This window comes from Vidua chalybeata, chromosome 15, assembly GCF_026979565.1.
Source record: "Vidua chalybeata isolate OUT-0048 chromosome 15, bVidCha1 merged haplotype, whole genome shotgun sequence".
Lineage (NCBI taxonomy): Eukaryota > Metazoa > Chordata > Aves > Passeriformes > Viduidae > Vidua > Vidua chalybeata.
Window position 1 is genome coordinate 2,280,666 of NC_071544.1, and position 24,780 is coordinate 2,305,445.

The 24,780-nt window shown below is 56.1% G+C and overlaps 4 protein-coding genes across 4 annotated transcripts in view; all 4 read right to left on the reverse strand.

Annotated features, from left to right (window-relative positions):
- LOC128795830 (uncharacterized) overlaps positions 1-24,780 on the reverse strand; it is a 132,314-nt gene that overhangs the window by 58,585 nt on the left and 48,949 nt on the right.
- LOC128795614 (protocadherin gamma-B5-like) lies at positions 5,857-8,659 on the reverse strand. Its single transcript, XM_053956567.1, has 2 exons — positions 6,046-8,659; positions 5,857-5,898 (listed from the first exon to the last, which is right to left on the reverse strand). The coding sequence occupies exons 1-2, from the start codon at positions 8,509-8,511 to the stop codon at positions 5,857-5,859; spliced, it is 2,508 nt and encodes an 835-aa protein (XP_053812542.1). The 5' UTR covers positions 8,512-8,659.
- LOC128795821 (protocadherin gamma-A5-like) lies at positions 14,427-18,006 on the reverse strand. Its single transcript, XM_053956887.1, has 2 exons — positions 15,017-18,006; positions 14,427-14,453 (listed from the first exon to the last, which is right to left on the reverse strand). The coding sequence occupies exons 1-2, from the start codon at positions 17,474-17,476 to the stop codon at positions 14,427-14,429; spliced, it is 2,487 nt and encodes an 828-aa protein (XP_053812862.1). The 5' UTR covers positions 17,477-18,006.
- LOC128795822 (protocadherin gamma-B5-like) lies at positions 19,278-22,080 on the reverse strand. The gene is made up of 2 exons (XM_053956889.1): positions 19,467-22,080; positions 19,278-19,319 (listed from the first exon to the last, which is right to left on the reverse strand). Exons 1-2 carry the CDS (start codon positions 21,930-21,932, stop codon positions 19,278-19,280), a joined length of 2,508 nt encoding a protein of 835 aa, XP_053812864.1. The 5' UTR covers positions 21,933-22,080.

The window sequence follows — 24,780 nt, forward strand, 5'->3', positions numbered from 1 at the left end:
AGGCATGGGACAAGAAAAAGCAGTTATTACAGAGATATTTCCAAGAAACGTGTCTATGGAAATCCCTCTCCTTTCACCTATAAACATGAAAGAACCATCTTCAGATCATCAGAAGAAGGAGACAGAAAATTTACACCTGCAGAAGTGAAGAGCTCACAACACTGGTCTGCATTATATAACTCAGAGTAAGTTATTAACGGCATTGTTTGTAGCCACTGAGTACACAGCTTGCACTTCCTATACGGCATCTGTCACAAGTACAAAATTAAACTTTGAAGTGACACCAATATGATTACATGGAAATACTTAGTAAAATCCTCCCAGAGTTCTCCATTCAGCTGGAATACATATCTCCTAGACAAGTACTTTGGGAAGAAGAACCCCACATGGCTTCATCCCAGAGACAGGAACTGGACAGGGAATGGAGGAAAACATTCCCTTCAGTCTTTCAGCAGACATTCACACGCGGCTCACAGCACTCACATTTCCAACCCTTCACACCATCCATGGTGTCCTTTCACCCATATATCTTTAAAACATGTGACAGCAGAGGCCCAGTTCCCGAGACCATCTTCTTCCCACCACCAATTCCACACAGCTATCTGTACATCCCTGTGCTGTGGAAGCTGCATTTGCCTGCTGACTGAAGTTCTGTGAAGAGACTTCATAGGTCTCAAAGGAAAAGCCGAGCAGTCTTCCAAGAGACACTGAGCCAGTGAATATCAGCTCACAGGGAATTATGCCCACCTTGTATCCCCCACTGCACCTTGAATTTCTCTCTTCCCATCCAGGCAATTCTCTTGCCATGCTAAATATTTTCTAGCCAAGGCTCATCCAGCTCCATCTGACATCGCTCTACCTTAGAAAACAAGTACAAAGCAAGCAGTTCTGCCATTCCCTCCTGCATTTCCTCCTCCACATGCAGCCCCCACAGGCTTCTCAAAGAATCACAATTTCAAGAGGATCCTTCATCTTCGTGACAAGTACACATATGTGATCAAGAACTACTTGTGGCCCAGTCCAATCCTTTGCTGAGGACAAAGATCAAAGCATGGATCACACAAACACTTCCTGCTGACCTCCACAATGTATCATGGAGAGCAATAAAGGCTGAAAACAATGTGCACGGAGGTTCCATTAAAGCCATCAGCATCTTCTTCAAGACACATTCAACCTATTCAAACACACGTGCTCATGGGAAGACACATTAACCTGCTATAACGTTGTATTTCTTAAAAACATGATCCATCCCTCCAGACACACTAATGCCAGCAGGAACACGGATTTTACAGAGCACAGCTGATATAGGGGAACAACATCTGGAACCTGATCAACACCCAAACCTCCGACCTAACCAACAGCCTGCCAGCAGCAGCCTTCTCCCTCCTTCCTTCTCCAGTAACGGGAAGGCGGAGGACCCACCCCATGTTCACATAACTACAGCAACTGGCTCCATTATTAAGATCGTCACTGAAGGAAACTTTACCGTGCTTTTAAGCAAAATGTACTATGCAAGACAGAGAACAAGGCGGGGAGAGGGCAGGAGAGAATCAGGAGAAAGAATCGCGGAGAAGACCTGGACAGAGAAACTCACCGAAGCAGGGCTGGGATCCGCGGGGAGGGCGCCGGCAAGATCGTCGTCCCCGAGCAGCGGCACGGGCTCGTCGGGCGGCGGCCGGGCCGGGAGGGTGTCGCAGCAGCTGCCGGCCGAGAAGCGCAGCTGGCTCTTGCGCGAGTCGGCCGTGAGCGACACCTCGTGCGAGTAGGACTGCAGGAAGGCGCGCACGCCGTCGATGCCCACGAAGTGCGACACGGGCACGCCGCGCAGGGCGCCGCTGTCCGCCGGCAGCAGCTGCTGGCGGCGCCAGCGGCGCAGGCGCAGCGCCAGCAGCAGCAGCAGGAAGGCCACGAAGAGGCACGACACGGCGGCCACGGCCAGCACCAGCCAGCGCGTCAGGCCGGCGGCCGGCTCGCCCGGCGCCGCCGCCTCGTTGGCCGCGCTGCCCAGCTCGGCCAGCAGCTCGGCCACGCTCTCGGCCAGCACCACGCTCAGCGTGGCCGTGGCCGACAGCGCCGGCCGCCCGTGGTCCTTCACCAGCACCACCAGGCTCTGGCGCGCCGCGTCGCGGGCCAGCGGCGAGCGCGCCGTGCGCACCTCGCCGCTGTGCAGCCCCACGCGGAACAGCCCCGGCTCCGTGGCCTTGGCCAGCTCGTACGACAGCCACGCGTTCTGCCCCGCGTCCGCGTCCACCGCCACCACCTTGGCCACCAGCGCGCCGGCCTCCGACCAGCGCGGCGCCAGCTCCACGCCCGACCACACGGCGCCCGAGCCCGCCGCCGCCGCCGCCGCCGCCTGTGGCGGGTACAGCACCTGCGGCGCGTTGTCGTTCTCGTCCACGATCAGCAGCCGCACCGACACGTTGCTGCTCAGCGCCGGCGCGCCGCCGTCCTCCGCACGCACCCACAGCTGCAGCTCGCGCAGCTGCTCGTAGTCGAAGGAGCGCAGCGCGTACAGCGCGCCCGTCTCCGCCTGCACCGACACGTACGACGACAGCGGCGCGCCCCGCACCCGCCCCTCCGCCAGCCGGTAGCGCACGCGCGCGTTCTGCCCCCAGTCCGCGTCCGTGGCGCGCACCGTCAGCACCAGCGCGCCCGCCGCGTTGTTCTCCGCCAGCCGCGCGCTGTAGCGCTCCTCCGCGAACACCGGCGCGTTGTCGTTCACGTCCAGCACCCGCAGCGCCAGCACCGCGCTGCTCTGCAGCGGCGGCGACCCGCCGTCGGCCGCCCGCACCGTCACGTTGTACTCCGACACCTGCTCCCTGTCCAGCTCTCTCGCTGTCACGATACGGTAGTAATCCTCGAAGGATTTCTCCAATCGGAACGGGATGTCCTTGTCGAGCGAGCAGCGCACATCACCATTCTCCCCCGAGTCCCGGTCCTGCACATGGATCAGGGCTACCACGGTCCCCGAGGGGGCATCCTCAGAGATCTCATTTAGCCTCGATGAAACTGTGAGTTCAGGGGCGTTGTCGTTTACATCTGTCACGGTAATCACAACATTCGTCGAGTCAAAAAAGCCCCCAGCATCATGCGCCTGCACTTCCATTTTGTAGGAGTTGCCTTCTTCGAAGTCCAGGCTCCGTAACAGAGTGATCGCTCCCGTGTCGCCGTCCAGCTGGAAAATCTGCGAGGCTTTCTCGGTGACTTTCTTGAACAGGAATTTCACGTGTCCATTCGGCCCCTCGTCGGCGTCCGTGGCCGTGACAGTGACGAGGACGGAGCCCACGGGCACGTCCTCGGGCACACGCACCGTGTACTCCGCCTGGCTGAACACCGGCGCGTTGTCGTTCGCGTCCACCACGGTCACGCGGATCCGAGCCGTGCCCGTCCGTGCCGGATCGCCGCCGTCCATCGCCCTCAGCACCAGCTCGTGAAACGCCGCCTCCTCCCGGTCCAGCGCCTTCGCCAGCACCAGCTCGGGACGCTGATCGCCGCCGGGGCCCGCCTGCACGGCCAGCGAGAAGTGCTCGTCACCGCTCAGCTCGTAGCTCTGCAGGGAATTCCGGCCCGAGTCCGGATCATGAGCGTCTGGGAGGGGAAACCGCGACCCCAGGGCTGTCGTTTCGAGCATTTTCAGCGCTGTCTCTGCCTCTCGAAAGCTCGGCGCGTTGTCATTAATATCCGTGATTTCCACTTCGATTCCGTAAACCTGCATCTGTCCCTCCACTATCAGCTCACAGCGCAGCACGCATTGCTGCACACTCTCGCACAGCTGCTCTCTGTCGATCTTCTCCGCCGTCACTAAATGTCCCGTCTTCCCGTGCAGAGCGAAATACTGCGTCCTACCTTTGTCCAAGATATGAACGCCACGATCTCGGATCGCCGGCAGCTGCAGCCCCAGGTCCTTGGCCACGTCGCCCACGAACGAGCCCTTGGGCATCTCCTCGGGCACGGAGTAGCGCAGCTGCCCCCACGCCGCTTCCCACGCCGCCAGCAGGACGGCCCAGAGCAGAGCTCGCTGCCGCCGGCCCCAGCGCCTCCCCACCGCACACATCTCCACCGCGGCAACGCCGGCACCGTAACACCGCCGATCCAATCCCGCTGCTACTCAGTGCTCTCAGCTTCCGCACCGTGCACCGCTGCCGGTCCCTCCGCCTGGCTGCAGAATGGACCTGCACCGCGGGGATGATCGCGGACCGCAGGATCGGACAGGGAGCGAGCAGCCGAGCGAGCCGATCCGCAGCGGGCGGGGCTGCAGCGCTCCGAGCTCCCTCTCGCTCCTCTCGGTCAACAGCGGCGCCCGCAGCCTCCTCCCGGCACTGCAGGCACCGAGCGCTGCCGAGCGCTGCGGCTCTGCCTTGCTACACACAGGGGACAGTCGCCACCGAGATGTCACTTTCCGTCCAGCGCCGATCTCCTGCCTCCGCATTTCTCCAGCCCATCTCTGCTTTCATCCACCAGGGTATCACCATCGGGAGGAAGGCAGAGGCATTCCGTGGGCGTGGTTCTTTAACCGCACGGGAAACGAATCACTTACTAATGTCATTAGATGTAAATTAAAACACAGGCTTCGAATTTTACTCAGCAGCTTATTGACACTCTTATCCTTTGTGTGCAAAAACATCTTGAACAACAGGCTTTCAGCAGGAAGACGGGAAACTAACAAATCTCGAAAAAACAGCTATCAGATTCACTAACACAAGTGGGACGAGAGGAAGTGCATGCTTCTTTAATTCAAAGACCTAATTGTTACAGGATTGAATTACGGCTACAAATAAAGATGCAGCTAAAACCCTCAAAGAAAGGATTCAGGACTTCAAATATTTGACATCCCTTCCTAAGATAAACCTAGAGTTTCTTTAGTTTATACAGATTTACCTGTAATGAAGTTATTCTAGGATTCCTTTTTTCTGAAATCAATGTGTAAAGCACTGCAGTTCGTTAGTAAACTGTTCATCTAAGTATTTCTTACTGACGTTGGTACGATATGTGCTCAAGAAAAGAATTATGGAACCCTACAACACAATTATAACTGTGCTCTCGAAACAGTGCTGACCACTAATAATTTCCAAATGGGCTTGATTCAAGCGCCTAAACCTGCCTCTGGCCGATCCCCCTGATGTGTGATCCCTTCCTATCTCACATGTCTATCCTGCTAAACAGAACTGCAGAGATTTACCGTCCACGATATATGCGAGTTCTACTAAAACGCCCAACATTTTTGTGAAATGAGGATAGGAAAAAAAAAAATCTCTGAAACAGAAATCTTTCAGCACTCTCATCACCAGTGTACGAAATAAAGATATTGAACAGTAAAACAGAGATAGCCAGCACATATAACTGAAACCATCGAAGTCCCATACCTCATTACCTCCCGGCCCAAAATGGGCGACAGTCTCTTTTTTCACTCAGGATGGAGAAAGGAATTTCCACGTTCCTTTCCTTTGTAAATATAATAGGGACAAACCAAAGCTTAACGAACGGGTTTGTGTAAAGTTCAAAGCACAGCCTTTCGGAACAAATCAGTCAGGAAGGGAAAAGCTCCAACACCAGATGTCAGTGCTTTCTTTTTTTTTTTTCCTCGACTCCGTCATGCAGAATCGGCCATTCTCCTTTCACAGAATACGAATCTGCTTTCAATGTTGCTAACACGAGTTTAAATTCATGGAACTCGTGTGTGGAAGACAAAAACTCGATTCTGAAGCTGAATCTGCGACCAAGGAAGAGCCAAGTGCTTCCTGCCCTGCGTGAACGGGGGAGAGCCCGTTCCTTAATTCAGTCCATCAGGGACACAAGACTGCAACTCACATCAATACGACTCGGAGAACCATGGAGAAACACTGAGAAGCGCTGCTACTAGTCAAAAGGAGAGCTATAGTCAAAGCCTGTCAGCTGAGGCTGTTACCGAGAAAAAACGAAAAACATCTGCCGCTAAGCGGAGATACAGAAGACGAGTCCCCATTAACACCACGCAAAGAATACACGGAGGAAAATAACGACGATTCGAAAACTTTTAAAAACAGAAGAAGCTGACGCCATACAGACCTGCGGTGCATCCGGATCGGCGGGTGGCTCTCCCGTTACAACGCTGCAGTTCGGGCTCGGCTTCTCGCAGCAATCCCCGCCCAGAAGCTCCTCCGCAGACAGGACAGGCACCGGCGGTGGCGGCGGCCAAGCGGCCTCGGGCACGGCGCGGGCCGGCGCCGCCACGCACAGGTTGTAGGAGTAGGGCAAGGTGCCCTCGCAGAAGTCGGCCGGGAAGGCGGCGCCGGCCACCGAGAAGCGCTGCGCGCCCAGGCAGCGCAGCACGGCGGGCGGCCCGGCCCGCCGCAGCCGCGCCAGCACGGCCAGCGCCACGCTCAGCACCAAGAGCGCCGACAGCAGCGCCAGCGCCAGCACCAGGTAGAACTGCAGCTCGGCCGCCGCCGCCGCCGCCTCGGCGCCCGCCGCCCGCTCGCTCAGCTCCGGCAGCGCCTCCTGCAAGCTCTCGGCCAGCACCACGTGCAGCGTGGCCGTGGCCGACAGCGCCGGCTGCCCGTGGTCCTTCACCACGGCCACCACCCGCTGCTTGGCCGCGTCCCGCTCGGACACGGCGCGCGCCGTGCGCACCTCGCCGCTGTGCAGCCCCACGCGGAACAGCGCCGGCTCCGACGCCTGCACCAGCTCGTACGACAGCCACGCGTTGCGCCCCGCGTCCGCGTCCACCGCCACCACCTTGGCCACCAGGTAGCCGGCCTCGGCAGAACGCGGCACCACCTCGAAAGGAGCCGCCGCCCCTCCCGCAGCCTCTCCCGCCGCCGCCGCCGCCGCCGCCGGCCACAGCACCCGCGGCGCGTTGTCGTTGCGGTCCAGCACGAAGACGCGCACCGTGGCCGTGGAGCTGCGCGCCGGCGAGCCGCCGTCCTGCGCCCGCACCGCCACCGTGAACTCGCGGCACTGCTCGTAGTCCAAGGAGCGCTGCGCGTACAGCGCGCCGCTCCGCGCCTCCACCGACACGAGCGGCGCCGCGCCCGCCGCGCCCGCGCTGCCGCCCGCCAGCCAGTAGCTCACGCGCCCGTTGGCGCCCGCGTCCGCGTCCCGCGCCTGCACGCGCAGCACCAGCGCGCCCGCCGCGTTGTTCTCCGCCACGTACGCGCTGTACGCCGCCTCCTCGAACACCGGCGCGTTGTCGTTCACGTCCGACACCTCCAGCACCAGCTCCCTGCTGCTCCACAGCGCCGGCCTGCCCCGGTCCCGGGCCACCACCGTCACGCGATGCTCGGACGCCTGCTCTCGGTCCAGCGCGCCCGCCGTCACCACCTTGTACGAGCCGCCCGAGGACGCCACGATCGACAGCGGCGCCTCTCCCGACAGCTCGCACGACACCTGACCGTTCTCGCCGGAGTCTCTGTCCCGCACTTTCAGCAGCGCCACCACGGTGCCAGTCGGCGCGTCCTCGGGCACGGAGCTCGAGAGGGACAGAATCGTGATCTCCGGGGTGTTGTCATTCTCGTCGGAGATGTCGATCTGCACTTCGCAGTGACTGGTAAGCCCGCCGCCGTCTCTTGCCTCCAGGGCGAAGATATATTTACTTTTGTCCTCAAAATCGAGGGGACCCGACGTCCTGACCTCCCCGCTGTCGCTGTTGACAGTGAACAACAAAGGGACGTCATCAGGGACATTGCCGAATGCGTAGGAGACTCGCCCGTTGGTGCCCGCGTCCGCATCCGTAGCCGCTACTTTCAGCACCACAGACCCCACTGGCAAATTCTCTGCCACTCGCGCCTCGTAGAGGCTTTTGCTGAACACGGGCGGGTTGTCATTTGCGTCTGTCACGTTGATGCGAATGAGGACAGTCCCAGTCCTCGCAGGTTCCCCGCCATCCACAGCTATGAGCACCAATTCGAAGGAGCTCTGCTTCTCCCGATCCAGTGCTCCCTCCAGTACTAATTCCGGCTGCTTTTTACCACCGGGGTTCTCTTTTAATGACAAAATGAATGATGGGTTGCTCGTGAGTTGATAAGTCAGCAGTGAGTTGCTACCTAAGTCTGCATCTCGTGCCATTTCCAAGGGAAAACGAGCACCGGGAAGCGTCCATTCACCAATCTCGAGGTCCAGAGCAGCCTTGCTAAAGACCGGGGAATTGTCATTCACGTCCTCGATCGCAACCTCCACTTGGAAAATGTTCAGCGGGTTGTGCACCAGCGCCTCAAAGCTGACAGAGCAGGTCGGCGACTTGCCGCACATCTCCTCCCGGTCCAGCCTCTCGTTCACGTACAGGTTCCCGTTCTCCTCATTCACCGTGAAGAATTGCTTCTCCTCGCTCAGCCGCAGCTTGCGCGCCGGCAGCTCGTCCGCGCTGAGCCCCAGGTCCCGCGCCAGCGGCCCCACGAGCGAGCCTCTGCCCAGCTCCTCGGGGATGGCGTAGCGGACCCGCTCGGCCGCCGCCCGGCACCACACGCACAGCAGCAGCGCGGCCAGCAGCGCTCGCCCGCCGCCCGGCCCGCGCCTCTGCCGCCGCCTCACCGCCATTCTCTGCCGCCTGCGCTCGCCGCGCTCCTGCCTCCCGCCGCTGCCCTGCCTCCCTTCCAGCCGCTCTCGCCACACAGCGCAGGGGCCGCCGCAGCGCAGCCAGCCCGCTCGGGACGCCTCTCGCCGCCGCCGCTGCTGCTGCTGCTGGTGGCGGAGCCGCTGCCGCTGTGGCCGGCGCCGGGCGAGCGAGCAGCCTGCGGGGGCAGGACGCTGCGGCGGCGGCGGCGGCGGCTCCAGCGCCGCTCGGCGGCGGCCAACAGCGGCACCCGGAGGCGGCGCCGCGCCACTGCAGCCGCCGGATGGCCGCGCTCAAGGGGGCCCGGCTTTGGGCGGGGCTCGGCGCCTGCACCGGCCCCGGGGGCTCTCCCCGATTGCAAACAGCCAGAGCAGAAACTCTTGCTTAATTCCAACGCAAGGCGTTTCTACCTGAGATGTGATGCCGGAAAATTTAAGGATATTCTTTTGAGTCACATTCAACAGTCAGAAGCAAATATTCATGGAAGGGCAGTAAAAAGTGAATTCAGCTCGTCTTAATAAAATCATGGCCCATTAACACCAGCAATAAATGATAATATAGGGAAGACTTCAAGAGAATTTTTGCACTTCTCTATAACTGTCCTTTCATTACCTGGGTTGAATTAATTGGGAATATAATTTAGCTTATAGTAATGTAAGCAGTCCCTATAACAAGATAGCAGAATAACCTTTACACTTTTGTCTCTGACTCATCAAAGTTGCTTCATCTCAGTTCTTTGATTCATCCATATCTGAGCACCTGACAATGGAAAATGTAAAGCAATATTCAGTTCTTCATAGAGCCAAACAATGTTCTCTGTTTCCAATTCAAACATTTATTAACGGTAATTTAATCCACGCCTCTGCCAAGAGCAGGAACAGTTTCTGCTAGACTTCAACGTTGGAGGCATATGCAAAACTTCTCTGGGTAATATCTTCCATTTTCGCACAACCCACACTGAAAAGCTTTCTCCTAATCAAAACCACCCTTCTTTTAGTGGAAAACAATGGCTGGCTGTCCTATGACCACCAGCCCTCATTAGAAAAAACACACCCCATCATTCCTATAAGTTTATTCATAAACTGAAAGCGCAAAATATTTTCAAAAGTCCACACAGAGCTATCATTTCTCTATGCTTGAAAACGTCAACTCTTTCAGTCCTTCAGCATAACAGAGATGTTCCAACACTCAGGCCACTTCCAACATCCTTCTGGGAACTCTAGCATGTCCATTTGGGATATTGGCCCAAGATCTGCATGCAGTCTACGCTCTCACAAAAAGAGTTTAGAGGGGCCAAGGACCTCCCTCTACCTGCCGGGCAGAGTGCTTGTCATGCAGTGCAGGACACAATTTGAGCAGCAGGTGCCCATTGGCAGCTCATGTCCCATCTCATCACCCACCAATGACCCAAAGTACTTCCCAGCAAAGCTCTTCCCTATTTCTGGACTTCTGTTTAAACTGGGGATTGCCCCACCCCAGCTGCAGGACCTTGCACTTTGTTCCACTTCATGATGGTTGCAAGGGGCCACTTCTCCAGCCTATCCCTCACTGGCATCTCTGCCCTCCCCTGGATCAACTCCACTTGGAGTCAGCTGCACATGGGCTGAAGGTGCACTCAATCCCATTGTCCATGAAGGCACTGAACAGAACTGGGCCCAGTCAGGGCCCTTGAGGGACAGCACAAGTCACTGCTTTCCACCTGGACATGGAGCCACTGTCTCTAACTCTTTGGAGGTGACTCTCCAGCCTGTTCCTCAGCCATTTCACAGCCTCCAGATGATTGCCCAGCAGGATCCTCTGAGTGATGGCCTGGGGGACACTGCACACATTCTCCCACTGGCCCCTGGTCTGATCATGGCAGTCTTGGCTGGGCTGGGTGGCCGCTCTGCACTTTGACAACTGCAGCCAAGATGCTTCTGCATTTTACAACGCAGAGAAAATGTTCCTGGGTGAGCACAGCAGGAGTGCTTATGAAACCCTTCCTCTGGACAGCTGTAAAACTCACAGGTGTCTGTGGGCACTGCAGCTGCACTCGGGCACTTGGGACAGAGCAGACCTTCCACATAAGGTCAGACACGCTGAGGTTGAGCTCATGACAACAAACGCTGCAAGAGTTAGAAACACATGGAAATGTACAGATGCAATAACATTTTGTAGCTCTCCCTTGTTCTACAGAAGCCACTCAAATCACACTGGAGTCCATCAGGCACAGGCTGGTGTTTTCTGTGACATGTGACAAGCAAGGGAATGACCGAGTTCTTCTCTAGCCTCACACACAGAGCTCCCCTGTCTGCTTTTTCCTCCATGTCATGCCACTGGAAGGTTTTGCTTGTGCCCATCTCCTCACTGCTCACATCCAGCATCAGATGATAATGCACTACAGCCACACCCAGAAGGGAGGTACAGCTGTCTGCTCACCACCATTCGGATAAGGAACTGAAGGATTCTAGAGCACACAAATGATAAACAACCACACTAAAAGATCAGCAGTCACCCAACAAAGAATGGCTCATCAAACCATTGGCTTCAAGGCAATCTCCTCCCCATCTTTATCACATGCTCTGCTCCACAGAGATGCAACATCTAATAATGTCATATTTACATCTATTTCTCCCAACAGGAACACAACACAAAGTCTCTCTCATATCTCCTGCCTTCCACTCCCACTGGAACAAGAGCAAGGGACACCAACACACCATATGTTGCTCATAAAAGACAGTTTGTTCATAATTCAAAATATACCCCCATACTGAGTAAATCAAGGAAAAACAAAATAAAACCAAAAACCCACAGAAAAACCCAAAACATGAATCAGATAAGGCAAGGAAGCATTAGAAGAGAACAAGTAGTCAGAGATGCTCACAGTGAAGTCTTCTAGGCCTTCATTGCAGGCCTTAAAATTCACCCCTGAGGGCACCTGGAATCACTCAGGTCTCAAGCTGCAAGTGTGGCCCTAAAGGCTTACACAGAAGAGCAGGATAGGAGGTTTCAGACAAAGCATTAGTCCTCAGCTCAGCAACTTTTTCTACTGCATGGCCTGCTCACCTTGCACAGTAATGAAACCATCATTTTAAACAGCTTCGCATTGGCCTCTTTCTCAAGGTAAATCTTCTGAGAAATTACAACAGATTCTCTTATTGCTTCTGCTTTCTATTCCCCACACACCGTTCAGTTCTGAGTGGCTGAAGTAAGGATGTGCTGAAAACATCAGTCACTGTTTCATATTTAAAAGTACTGATCAGAATTGTGACAAGGAGCTGCAACCTTCCTGGAAACAAAGACCCAAATCAAAGAGTAATTACAACTCTGAGAAAACTCTATATGACATTGTAGCATAGACATACAGATGGATAATGGAGGTTCCACACAGGACTCATTAGCAGCTCTAGCCAAGAATTAAGGTTCTACATGAACAGTTACTGTGGGAAGTGTTATTGCTGGGGGACTCTCATTGTCTTTCATCACAGAGAAACCAGGAGCAGAACAGCAATGGCACTGCCTTTGGCACCAAGCATGAAACCAAACCATTTCTCTGCCAAACCCACACTGAGCCATTGATATTCCTGGCACAGAACTGAGCTTTCCTCACTCTGCATTCACAGCCTTTAGTTTCACCATCCACACAGACCAAAATGTTGGTTCCATGTTGGCCACAGAGAAAAACAGCACCTTGGGGAAACATCCATTTATGAAGCTGATTTCTTGAATGAAATATTCAAGGTCAGGCTGGGTGGGGCTCTGAGCACCCTGCCCTGGTGGAAGATGTCCCTGCCCACAGCAGAGAAGGGTGAACAAGAGGATCTTTAAGGTCCTTTGCACCACAAACCATTCTCTGGCTCTGTGTTTCTAGGATTCTATGAATCCATGTACAGCTGCAAGGGATGTATCAGAGATACTCTCCATACTGGACAATTATGTTTTGGAGTTTGCAGGACTGACAGGAACAATGAGGATCAGCTTTATTCCTTGACAAAAATACAAGCAAACAAACAAACAGACAACCCAAACCAAATCCAACATAGTAAAAATCTTAATCAACCCAGCCAAGAATGGCAAAACTCCAGAAGAGTATCAATCATGGCCTCACACTGCAGATTGGGTCATTTGCAGTATATACAAAGCACAGCAAACTGGACAGTAACTAATCCACAGGAGGCCTCACACAGGAGCTCATGACATAGGCCCCAGATTGTCAATTCCTTGGACAGTAAGAGAAAGAAAAAGCTTGGAACCACAACTGTGGGCCTCAGCTGACTCCTAGGACAAGCAGAGCTGGACACAATTCATTCATTCATTTTGAACTAGATCACAGTGAACTCCAGCACCGGCCCTGTCTCTGGACAGACAGACTTCTTCTCTCTGTCCAAAGAAAACATGGAAGCAAATTTTGCATACAGACATCATTAGAAGAGAAGTTGTGTGCACAGCTTCTCAGATCCCAGGCACCACAACTAAGATTATTGGGTTCCTCCCAATTATTTGAACAAGTGCAAAATGTTATATGGACCATAAATTATTACCAGCTCTGTCAAAGACCCACACATCCAAGTATCCCCCCAAAGGCAACATCACCATTCTTCAGCACATGGACTCCTCACAAGATGCAAAGGAATATGGAACCCAAACTAGGCCATTTCAGTGCAAACCACACAGTTGAACAGCATAAGACTCCTCCTGACTCATTTCAGAAGGCCAGCAATAGCCCTGGAGATCTACAAAACACATGCCATGTCTCCACCAGGACCTCCTCACACACCACACCCCCAACACTCCCTCCTAACCCTTCACGGCTCCCATGGTTAGCACAGATCTGCGGAATTCAGAGAGACTCCACCAAGAGGAAAGTTGTTCAGGCAGTATCTCCTTACTATGGATAATATTTGACTTCTCACCCTAGGCATGGGACAAGAAAAAGCAGTTATTACAGAGATATTTCCAAGAAACGTGTCTATGGAAATCCCTCTCCTTTCACCTATAAACATGAAAGAACCATCTTCAGATCATCAGAAGAAGGAGACAGAAAATTTACACCTGCAGAAGTGAAGAGCTCACAACACTGGTCTGCATTATATAACTCAGAGTAAGTTATTAACGGCATTGTTTGTAGCCACTGAGTACACAGCTTGCACTTCCTATACGGCATCTGTCACAAGTACAAAATTAAACTTTGAAGTGACACCAATATGATTACATGGAAATACTTAGTAAAATCCTCCCAGAGTTCTCCATTCAGCTGGAATACATATCTCCTAGACAAGTACTTTGGGAAGAAGAACCCCACATTGCTTCATCCCAGAGACAGGAACTAGACAGGGAATGGAGGAAAACATTCCCTTCAGTCTTTCAGCAGACATTCACACGCGGCTCACAGCACTCACATTTCCAACCCTTCACACCATCCATGGTGTCCTTTCACCCATATATCTTTAAAACATGTGACAGCAGAGGCCCAGTTCCCGAGACCATCTTCTTCCCACCACCAATTCCACACAGCTATCTGTACATCCCTGTGCTGTGGAAGCTGCATTTGCCTGCTGACTGAAGTTCTGTGAAGAGACTTCATAGGTCTCAAAGGAAAAGCCGAGCAGTCTTCCAAGAGACACTGAGCCAGTGAATATCAGCTCACAGGGAATTATGCCCACCTTGTATCCCCCACTGCACCTTGAATTTCTCTCTTCCCATCCAGGCAATTCTCTTGCCATGCTAAATATTTTCTAGCCAAGGCTCATCCAGCTCCATCTGACATCGCTCTACCTTAGAAAACAAGTACAAAGCAAGCAGTTCTGCCATTCCCTCCTGCATTTCCTCCTCCACATGCAGCCCCCACAGGCTTCTCAAAGAATCACAATTTCAAGAGGATCCTTCATCTTCGTGACAAGTACACATATGTGATCAAGAACTACTTGTGGCCCAGTCCAATCCTTTGCTGAGGACAAAGATCAAAGCATGGATCACACAAACACTTCCTGCTGACCTCCACAATGTATCATGGAGAGCAATAAAGGCTGAAAACAATGTGCACGGAGGTTCCATTAAAGCCATCAGCATCTTCTTCAAGACACATTCAACCTATTCAAACACACGTGCTCATGGGAAGACACATTAACCTGCTATAACGTTGTATTTCTTAAAAACATGATCCATCCCTCCAGACACACTAATGCCAGCAGGAACACGGATTTTACAGAGCACAGCTGATATAGGGGAACAACATCTGGAACCTGATCAACACCCAAACCTCCGACCTAACCAACAGCCTGCCAGCAGCAGCCTTCTCCCTCCTTCCTTCTCCAGTAACGGGAAGGCGGAGGACCCACCCCATGTTCACATAACTACAGCAACTGGCTCCATTATTAAGATCGTCACTGAAGGAAACTTTACCGTGCTTTTAAGCAAAATGTACTATGCAAGACAGAGAACAAGGCGGGGAGAGGGCAGGAGAGAATCAGGAGAAAGAATCGCGGAGAAGACCTGGACAGAGAAACTCACCGAAGCAGGGCTGGGATCCGCGGGGAGGGCGCCGGCAAGATCGTCGTCCCCGAGCAGCGGCGCGGGCTCGTCGGGCGGCGGCCGGGCCGGGAGGGTGTCGCAGCAGCTGCCGGCCGAGAAGCGCAGCTGGCTCTTGCGCGAGTCGGCCGTGAGCGACACCTCGTGCGAGTAGGACTGCAGGAAGGCGCGCACGCCGTCGATGCCCACGAAGTGCGACACGGGCACGCCGCGCAGGGCGCCGCTGTCCGCCGGCAGCAGCTGCTGGCGGCGCCAGCGGCGCAGGCGCAGCGCCAGCAGCAGCAGCAGGAAGGCCACGAAGAGGCACGACACGGCGGCCACGGCCAGCACCAGCCAGCGCGTCAGGCCGGCGGCCGGCTCGCCCGGCGCCGCCGCCTCGTCGGCCGCGCTGCCCAGCTCGGCCAGCAGCTCGGCCACGCTCTCGGCCAGCACCACGCTCAGCGTGGCCGTGGCCGACAGCGCCGGCCGCCCGTGGTCCTTCACCAGCACCACCAGGCTCTGGCGCGCCGCGTCGCGGGCCAGCGGCGAGCGCGCCGTGCGCACCTCGCCGCTGTGCAGCCCCACGCGGAACAGCCCCGGCTCCGTGGCCTTGGCCAGCTCGTACGACAGCCACGCGTTCTGCCCCGCGTCCGCGTCCACCGCCACCACCTTGGCCACCAGCGCGCCGGCCTCCGACCAGCGCGGCGCCAGCTCCACGCCCGACCACACGGCGCCCGAGCCCGCCGCCGCCGCCGCCGCCGCCTGTGGCGGGTACAGCACCTGCGGCGCGTTGTCGTTCTCGTCCACGATCAGCAGCCGCACCGACACGTTGCTGCTCAGCGCCGGCGCGCCGCCGTCCTCCGCACGCACCCACAGCTGCAGCTCGCGCAGCTGCTCGTAGTCGAAGGAGCGCAGCGCGTACAGCGCGCCCGTCTCCGCCTGCACCGACACGTACGACGACAGCGGCGCGCCCCGCACCCGCCCCTCCGCCAGCCGGTAGCGCACGCGCGCGTTCTGCCCCCAGTCCGCGTCCGTGGCGCGCACCGTCAGCACCAGCGCGCCCGCCGCGTTGTTCTCCGCCAGCCGCGCGCTGTAGCGCTCCTCCGCGAACACCGGCGCGTTGTCGTTCACGTCCAGCACCCGCAGCGCCAGCACCGCGCTGCTCTGCAGCGGCGGCGACCCGCCGTCGGCCGCCCGCACCGTCACGTTGTACTCCGACACCTGCTCCCTGTCCAGCTCTCTCGCTGTCACGATACGGTAGTAATCCTCGAAGGATTTCTCCAATCGGAACGGGATGTCCTTGTCGAGCGAGCAGCGCACATCACCATTCTCCCCCGAGTCCCGGTCCTGCACATGGATCAGGGCTACCACGGTCCCCGAGGGGGCATCCTCAGAGATCTCATTTAGCCTCGATGAAACTGTGAGTTCAGGGGCGTTGTCGTTTACATCTGTCACGGTAATCACAACATTCGTCGAGTCAAAAAAGCCCCCAGCATCATGCGCCTGCACTTCCATTTTGTAGGAGTTGCCTTCTTCGAAGTCCAGGCTCCGTAACAGAGTGATCGCTCCCGTGTCGCCGTCCAGCTGGAAAATCTGCGAGGCTTTCTCGGTGACTTTCTTGAACAGGAATTTCACGTGTCCATTCGGCCCCTCGTCGGCGTCCGTGGCCGTGACAGTGACGAGGACGGAGCCCACGGGCACGTCCTCGGGCACACGCACCGTGTACTCCGCCTGGCTGAACACCGGCGCGTTGTCGTTCGCGTCCACCACGGTCACGCGGATCCGAGCCGTGCCCGTCCGTGCCGGATCGCCGCCGTCCATCGCCCTCAGCACCAGCTCGTGAAACGCCGCCTCCTCCCGGTCCAGCGCCTTCGCCAGCACCAGCTCGGGACGCTGATCGCCGCCGGGGCCCGCCTGCACGGCCAGCGAGAAGTGCTCGTCACCGCTCAGCTCGTAGCTCTGCAGGGAATTCCGGCCCGAGTCCGGATCATGAGCGTCTGGGAGGGGAAACCGCGACCCCAGGGCTGTCGTTTCGAGCATTTTCAGCGCTGTCTCTGCCTCTCGAAAGCTCGGCGCGTTGTCATTAATATCCGTGATTTCCACTTCGATTCCGTAAACCTGCATCTGTCCCTCCACTATCAGCTCACAGCGCAGCACGCATTGCTGCACACTCTCGCACAGCTGCTCTCTGTCGATCTTCTCCGCCGTCACTAAATGTCCCGTCTTCCCGTGCAGAGCGAAATACTGCGTCCTACCTTTGTCCAAGATATGAACGCCACGATCTCGGATCGCCGGCAGCTGCAGCCCCAGGTCCTTGGCCACGTCGCCCACGAACGAGCCCTTGGGCATCTCCTCGGGCACGGAGTAGCGCAGCTGCCCCCACGCCGCCTCCCACGCCGCCAGCAGGACGGCCCAGAGCAGAGCTCGCTGCCGCCGGCCCCAGCGCCTCCCCACCGCACACATCTCCACCGCGGCAACGCCGGCACCGTAACACCGCCGATCCAATCCCGCTGCTACTCAGTGCTCTCAGCTTCCGCACCGTGCACCGCTGCCGGTCCCTCCGCCTGGCTGCAGAATGGACCTGCACCGCGGGGATGATCGCGGACCGCAGGATCGGACAGGGAGCGAGCAGCCGAGCGAGCCGATCCGCAGCGGGCGGGGCTGCAGCGCTCCGAGCTCCCTCTCGCTCCTCTCGGTCAACAGCGGCGCCCGCAGCCTCCTCCCGGCACTGCAGGCACCGAGCGCTGCCGAGCGCTGCGGCTCTGCCTTGCTACACACAGGGGACAGTCGCCACCGAGATGTCACTTTCCGTCCAGCGCCGATCTCCTGCCTCCGCATTTCTCCAGCCCATCTCTGCTTTCATCCACCAGGGTATCACCATCGGGAGGAAGGCAGAGGCATTCCGTGGGCGTGGTTCTTTAACCGCACGGGAAACGAATCACTTACTAATGTCATTAGATGTAAATTAAAACACAGGCTTCGAATTTTACTCAGCAGCTTATTTTCACTCTTATCCTTTGTGTTCAAAACCATCTTGAACAACAGGCTTTCAGCAGGAAGACGGGAAACTAACAAATCTCGAAAAAACAGCTATCAGATTCACTAACACAAGTGGGACGAGAGGAAGTGCATGCTTCTTTAATTCAAAGACCTAATTGTTACAGGATTGAATTACGGCTACAAATAAAGATGCAGCTAAAACCCTCAAAGAAAGGATTCAGGACTTCAAATATTTGACATCCCTTCCTAAGATAAACCTAGAGTTTCTTTAGTTTATACAGATTTACCTGTAATGAAGTTATTCTAGGATTCCTTTTTTCTGAAATCAATGTGTAAAGCACTGCAGTTCGTTAGTAAACTGTTCATCTAAGTATTTCTTACTGACGTTGGTACGATATGTGCTCAAGAAAAGAATTATGGAACCCTACAACACAATTATAACTGTGCTCTCGAAACAGTGCTGACCACTAATAATTTCCAAATGGGCTTGATTCAAGCGCCTAAACCTGCCTCTGGCCGATCCCCCTGATGTGTGATCCCTTCCTATCTCACATGTCTATCCTGCTAAACAGAACTGCAGAGATTTACCGTCCACGATATATGCGAGTTCTACTAAAACGCCCAACATTTTTGTGAAATGAGGATAGGAAAAAAAAAATCTCTGAAACAGAAATCTTTCAGCACTCTCATCACCAGTGTACGAAATAAAGATATTGAACAGTAAAACAGAGATAGCCAGCACATATAACTGAAACCATCGAAGTCCCATACCTCATTACCTCCCGGCCCAAAATGGGCGACAGTCTCTTTTTTCACTCAGGATGGAGAAAGGAATTTCCACGTTCCTTTCCTTTGTAAATATAATAGGGACAAACCAAAGCTTAACGAACGGGTTTGTGTAAAGTTCAAAGCACAGCCTTTCGGAACAAATCAGTCAGGAAGGGAAAAGCTCCAACACCAGATGTCAGTGCTTTCTTTTTTTTTTTTCCTCGACTCCGTCATGCAGAATCGGCCATTCTCCTTTCACAGAATACGAATCTGCTTTCAATGTTGCTAACACGAGTTTAAATTCATGGAACTCGTGTGTGGAAGACAAAAACTCGATTCTGAAGCTGAATCTGCGACCAAGGAAGAGCCAAGTGCTTCCTGCCCTGCGTGAACGGGGGAGAGCCCGTTCCTTAATTCAGTCCATCAGGGACACAAGACTGCAACTCACATCAATACGACTCGGAGAACCATGGAGAAACACTGAGAAGCGCTGCTACTAGTCAAAAGGAGAGCTATAGTCAAAGCCTGTCAGCTGAGGCTGTTACCGAGAAAAAACGAAAAACATCTGCCGCTAAGCGGAGATACAGAAGACGAGTCCCCATTAACACCACGCAAAGAATACACGGAGGAAAATAACGACGATTCGAAAACTTTTAAAAACAGAAGAAGCTGACGCCATACAGACCTGCGGTGCATCCGGATCGGCGGGTGGCTCTCCCGTTACAACGCTGCAGTTCGGGCTCGGCTTCTCGCAGCAATCCCCGCCCAGAAGCTCCTCCGCCGACAGGACAGGCACCGGCGGTGGCGGCGGCCAAGCGGCCTCGGGCACGGCGCGGGCCGGCGCCGCCACGCACAGGTTGTAGGAGTAGGGCAAGGTGCCCTCGCAGAAGTCGGCCGGGAAGGCGGCGCCGGCCACCGAGAAGCGCTGCGCGCCCAGGCAGCGCAGCACGGCGGGCGGCCCGGCCCGCCGCAGCCGCGCCAGCACGGCCAGCGCCACGCTCAGCACCAAGAGCGCCGACAGCAGCGCCAGCGCCAGCACCAGGTAGAACTGCAGCTCGGCCGCCGCCGCCGCCGCCTCGGCGCCCGCCGCCCGCTCGCTCAGCTCCGGCAGCGCCTCCTGCAAGCTCTCGGCCAGCACCACGTGCAGCGTGGCCGTGGCCGACAGCGCCGGCTGCCCGTGGTCCTTCACCACGGCCACCACCCGCTGCTTGGCCGCGTCCCGCTCGGACACGGCGCGCGCCGTGCGCACCTCGCCGCTGTGCAGCCCCACGCGGAACAGCGCCGGCTCCGACGCCTGCACCAGCTCGTACGACAGCCACGCGTTGCGCCCCGCGTCCGCGTCCACCGCCACCACCTTGGCCACCAGGTAGCCGGCCTCGGCAGAACGCGGCACCACCTCGAAAGGAGCCGCCGCCCCTCCCGCAGCCTCTCCCGCCGCCGCCGCCGCCGCCGCCGGCCACAGCACCCGCGGCGCGTTGTCGTTGCGGTCCAGCACGAAGACGCGCACCGTGGCCGTGGAGCTGCGCGCCGGCGAGCCGCCGTCCTGCGCCCGCACCGCCACCGTGAACTCGCGGCACTGCTCGTAGTCCAAGGAGCGCTGCGCGTACAGCGCGCCGCTCCGCGCCTCCACCGACACGAGCGGCGCCGCGCCCGCCGCGCCCGCGCTGCCGCCCGCCAGCCAGTAGCTCACGCGCCCGTTGGCGCCCGCGTCCGCGTCCCGCGCCTGCACGCGCAGCACCAGCGCGCCCGCCGCGTTGTTCTCCGCCACGTACGCGCTGTACGCCGCCTCCTCGAACACCGGCGCGTTGTCGTTCACGTCCGACACCTCCAGCACCAGCTCCCTGCTGCTCCACAGCGCCGGCCTGCCCCGGTCCCGGGCCACCACCGTCACGCGATGCTCGGACGCCTGCTCTCGGTCCAGCGCGCCCGCCGTCACCACCTTGTACGAGCCGCCCGAGGACGCCACGATCGACAGCGGCGCCTCTCCCGACAGCTCGCACGACACCTGACCGTTCTCGCCGGAGTCTCTGTCCCGCACTTTCAGCAGCGCCACCACGGTGCCAGTCGGCGCGTCCTCGGGCACGGAGCTCGAGAGGGACAGAATCGTGATCTCCGGGGTGTTGTCATTCTCGTCGGAGATGTCGATCTGCACTTCGCAGTGACTGGTAAGCCCGCCGCCGTCTCTTGCCTCCAGGGCGAAGATATATTTACTTTTGTCCTCAAAATCGAGGGGACCCGACGTCCTGACCTCCCCGCTGTCGCTGTTGACAGTGAACAACAAAGGGACGTCATCAGGGACATTGCCGAATGCGTAGGAGACTCGCCCGTTGGTGCCCGCGTCCGCATCCGTAGCCGCTACTTTCAGCACCACAGACCCCACTGGCAAATTCTCTGCCACTCGCGCCTCGTAGAGGCTTTTGCTGAACACGGGCGGGTTGTCATTTGCGTCTGTCACGTTGATGCGAATGAGGACAGTCCCAGTCCTCGCAGGTTCCCCGCCATCCACAGCTATGAGCACCAATTCGAAGGAGCTCTGCTTCTCCCGATCCAGTGCTCCCTCCAGTACTAATTCCGGCTGCTTTTTACCACCGGGGTTCTCTTTTAATGACAAAATGAATGATGGGTTGCTCGTGAGTTGATAAGTCAGCAGTGAGTTGCTACCTAAGTCTGCATCTCGTGCCATTTCCAAGGGAAAACGAGCACCGGGAAGCGTCCATTCACCAATCTCGAGGTCCAGAGCAGCCTTGCTAAAGACCGGGGAATTGTCATTCACGTCCTCGATCGCAACCTCCACTTGGAAAATGTTCAGCGGGTTGTGCACCAGCGCCTCAAAGCTGACAGAGCAGGTCGGCGACTTGCCGCACATCTCCTCCCGGTCCAGCCTCTCGTTCACGTACAGGTTCCCGTTCTCCTCATTCACCGTGAAGAATTGCTTCTCCTCGCTCAGCCGCAGCTTGCGCGCCGGCAGCTCGTCCGCGCTGAGCCCCAGGTCCCGCGCCAGCGGCCCCACGAGCGAGCCTCTGCCCAGCTCCTCGGGGATGGCGTAGCGGACCCGCTCGGCCGCCGCCCGGCACCACACGCACAGCAGCAGCGCGGCCAGCAGCGCTCGCCCGCCGCCCGGCCCGCGCCTCTGCCGCCGCCTCACCGCCATTCTCTGCCGCCTGCGCTCGCCGCGCTCCTGCCTCCCGCCGCTGCCCTGCCTCCCTTCCAGCCGCTCTCGCCACACAGCGCAGGGGCCGCCGCAGCGCAGCCAGCCCGCTCGGGACGCCTCTCGCCGCCGCCGCTGCTGCTGCTGCTGGTGGCGGAGCCGCTGCCGCTGTGGCCGGCGCCGGGCGAGCGAGCAGCCTGCGGGGGCAGGACGCTGCGGCGGCGGCGGCGGCGGCTCCAGCGCCGCTCGGCGGCGGCCAACAGCGGCACCCGGAGGCGGCGCCGCGCCACTGCAGCCGCCGGATGGCCGCGCTCAAGGGGGCCCGGCTTTGGGCGGGGCTCGGCGCCTGCACCGGCCCCGGGGGCTCTCCCCGATTGCAAACAGCCAGAGCAGAAACTCTTGCTTAATTCCAACGCAAGGCGTTTCTACCTGAGATGTGATGCCGGAAAATTTAAGGATATTCTTTTGAGTCACATTCAACAGTCAGAAGCAAATATTCATGGAAGGGCAGTAAAAAGTGAATTCAGCTCGTCTTAATAAAATCATGGCCCATTAACACCAGCAATAAATGATAATATAGGGAAGACTTCAAGAGAATTTTTGCACTTCTCTATAACTGTCCTTTCATTACCTGGGTTGAATTAATTGGGAATATAATTTAGCTTATAGTAATGTAAGCAGTCCCTATAACAAGATAGCAGAATAACCTTTACACTTTTGTCTCTGACTCATCAAAGTTGCTTCATCTCAGTTCTTTGATTCATCCATATCTGAGCACCTGACAATGGAAAATGTAAAGCAATATTCAGTTCTTCATAGAGCCAAACAATGTTCTCTGTTTCCAATTCAAACATTTATTAACGGTAATTTAATCCACGCCTCTGCCAAGAGCAGGAACAGTTTCTGCTAGACTTCAACGTTGGAGGCATATGCAAAACTTCTCTGGGTAATATCTTCCATTTTCGCACAACCCACACTGAAAAGCTTTCTCCTAATCAAAACCACCCTTCTTTTAGTGGAAAACAATGGCTGGCTGTCCTATGACCACCAGCCCTCATTAGAAAAAACACACCCCATCATTCCTATAAGTTTATTCATAAACTGAAAGCGCAAAATATTTTCAAAAGTCCACACAGAGCTATCATTTCTCTATGCTTGAAAACGTCAACTCTTTCAGTCCTTCAGCATAACAGAGATGTTCCAACACTCAGGCCACTTCCAACATCCTTCTGGGAACTCTAGCATGTCCATTTGGGATATTGGCCCAAGATCTGCATGCAGTCTACGCTCTCACAAAAAGAGTTTAGAGGGGCCAAGGACCTCCCTCTACCTGCCGGGCAGAGTGCTTGTCATGCAGTGCAGGACACAATTTGAGCAGCAGGTGCCCATTGGCAGCTCATGTCCCATCTCATCACCCACCAATGACCCAAAGTACTTCCCAGCAAAGCTCTTCCCTATTTCTGGACTTCTGTTTAAACTGGGGATTGCCCCACCCCAGCTGCAGGACCTTGCACTTTCTTCCACTTCATGATGGTTGCAAGGGGCCACTTCTCCAGCCTATCCCTCACTGGCATCTCTGCCCTCCCCTGGATCAACTCCACTTGGAGTCAGCTGCACATGGGCTGAAGGTGCACTCAATCCCATTGTCCATGAAGGCACTGAACAGAACTGGGCCCAGTCAGGGCCCTTGAGGGACAGCACAAGTCACTGCTTTCCACCTGGACATGGAGCCACTGTCTCTAACTCTTTGGAGGTGACTCTCCAGCCTGTTCCTCAGCCATTTCACAGCCTCCAGATGATTGCCCAGCAGGATCCTCTGGGTGATGGCCTGGGGGACACTGCACACATTCTCCCACTGGCCCCTGGTCTGATCATGGCAGTCTTGGCTGGGCTGGGTGGCCGCTCTGCACTTTGACAACTGCAGCCAAGATGCTTCTGCATTTTACAACACAGAGAAAATGTTCCTGGGTGAGCACAGCAGGAGTGCTTATGAAACCCTTCCTCTGGACAGCTGTAAAACTCACAGGTGTCTGTGGGCACTGCAGCTGCACTCGGGCACTTGGGACAGAGCAGACCTTCCACATAAGGTCAGACACGCTGAGGTTGAGCTCATGACAACAAACGCTGCAAGAGTTAGAAACACATGGAAATGTACAGATGCAATAACATTTTGTAGCTCTCCCTTGTTCTACAGAAGCCACTCAAATCACACTGGAGTCCATCAGGCACAGGCTGGTGTTTTCTGTGACTTGTGACAAGCAAGGGAATGACCGAGTTCTTCTCTAGCCTCACACACAGAGCTCCCCTGTCTGCTTTTTCCTCCACGCCATGCCACTGGAAGGTTTTGCTTGTGCCCATCTCCTCACTGCTCACATCCAGCATCAGATGATAATGCACTACAGCCACACCCAGAAGGGAGGTACAGCTGTCTGCTCACCACCATTCGGATAAGGAACTGAAGGATTCTAGAGCACACAAATGATAAACAACCACACTAAAAGATCAGCAGTCACCCAACAAAGAATGGCTCATCAAACCATTGGCTTCAAGGCAATCTCCTCCCCATCTTTATCACATGCTCTGCTCCACAGAGATGCAGCATCTAATAATGTCATATTTACATCTATTTCTCCCAACAGGAACACAACACAAAGTCTCTCTCATATCTCCTGCCTTCCACTCCCACTGGAACAAGAGCAAGGGACACCAACACACCATATGTTGCTCATAAAAGACAGTTTGTTCATAATTCAAAATATACCCCCAAACTGAGTAAATCAAGGAAAAACAAAATAAAACCAAAAACCCACAGAAAAACCCAAAACATGAATCAGATAAGGCAAGGAAGCAT

Excerpts from the sequence above, each read along its gene's own strand:
- LOC128795614 (XM_053956567.1), bottom strand. The coding sequence starts at position 8,511 with ATGGCGGTGAGGCGGCGGCAGAGGCGCGGGCCGGGCGGCGGGCGAGCG. Across the intron at positions 5,899-6,045 it reads CCGATCCGGATGCACCGCAG|CCTCAGCTGACAGGCTTTGA; the intron begins GTCTGTATGGCG and ends TCTCGGTAACAG.
- LOC128795821 (XM_053956887.1), bottom strand. The coding sequence starts at position 17,476 with ATGTGTGCGGTGGGGAGGCGCTGGGGCCGGCGGCAGCGAGCTCTGCTC. Across the intron at positions 14,454-15,016 it reads CGGATCCCAGCCCTGCTTCG|CAAAGGATTGGACTGGGCCA; the intron begins GTGAGTTTCTCT and ends CTTTGTCCTCAG.
- LOC128795822 (XM_053956889.1), bottom strand. The coding sequence starts at position 21,932 with ATGGCGGTGAGGCGGCGGCAGAGGCGCGGGCCGGGCGGCGGGCGAGCG. Across the intron at positions 19,320-19,466 it reads CCGATCCGGATGCACCGCAG|CCTCAGCTGACAGGCTTTGA; the intron begins GTCTGTATGGCG and ends TCTCGGTAACAG.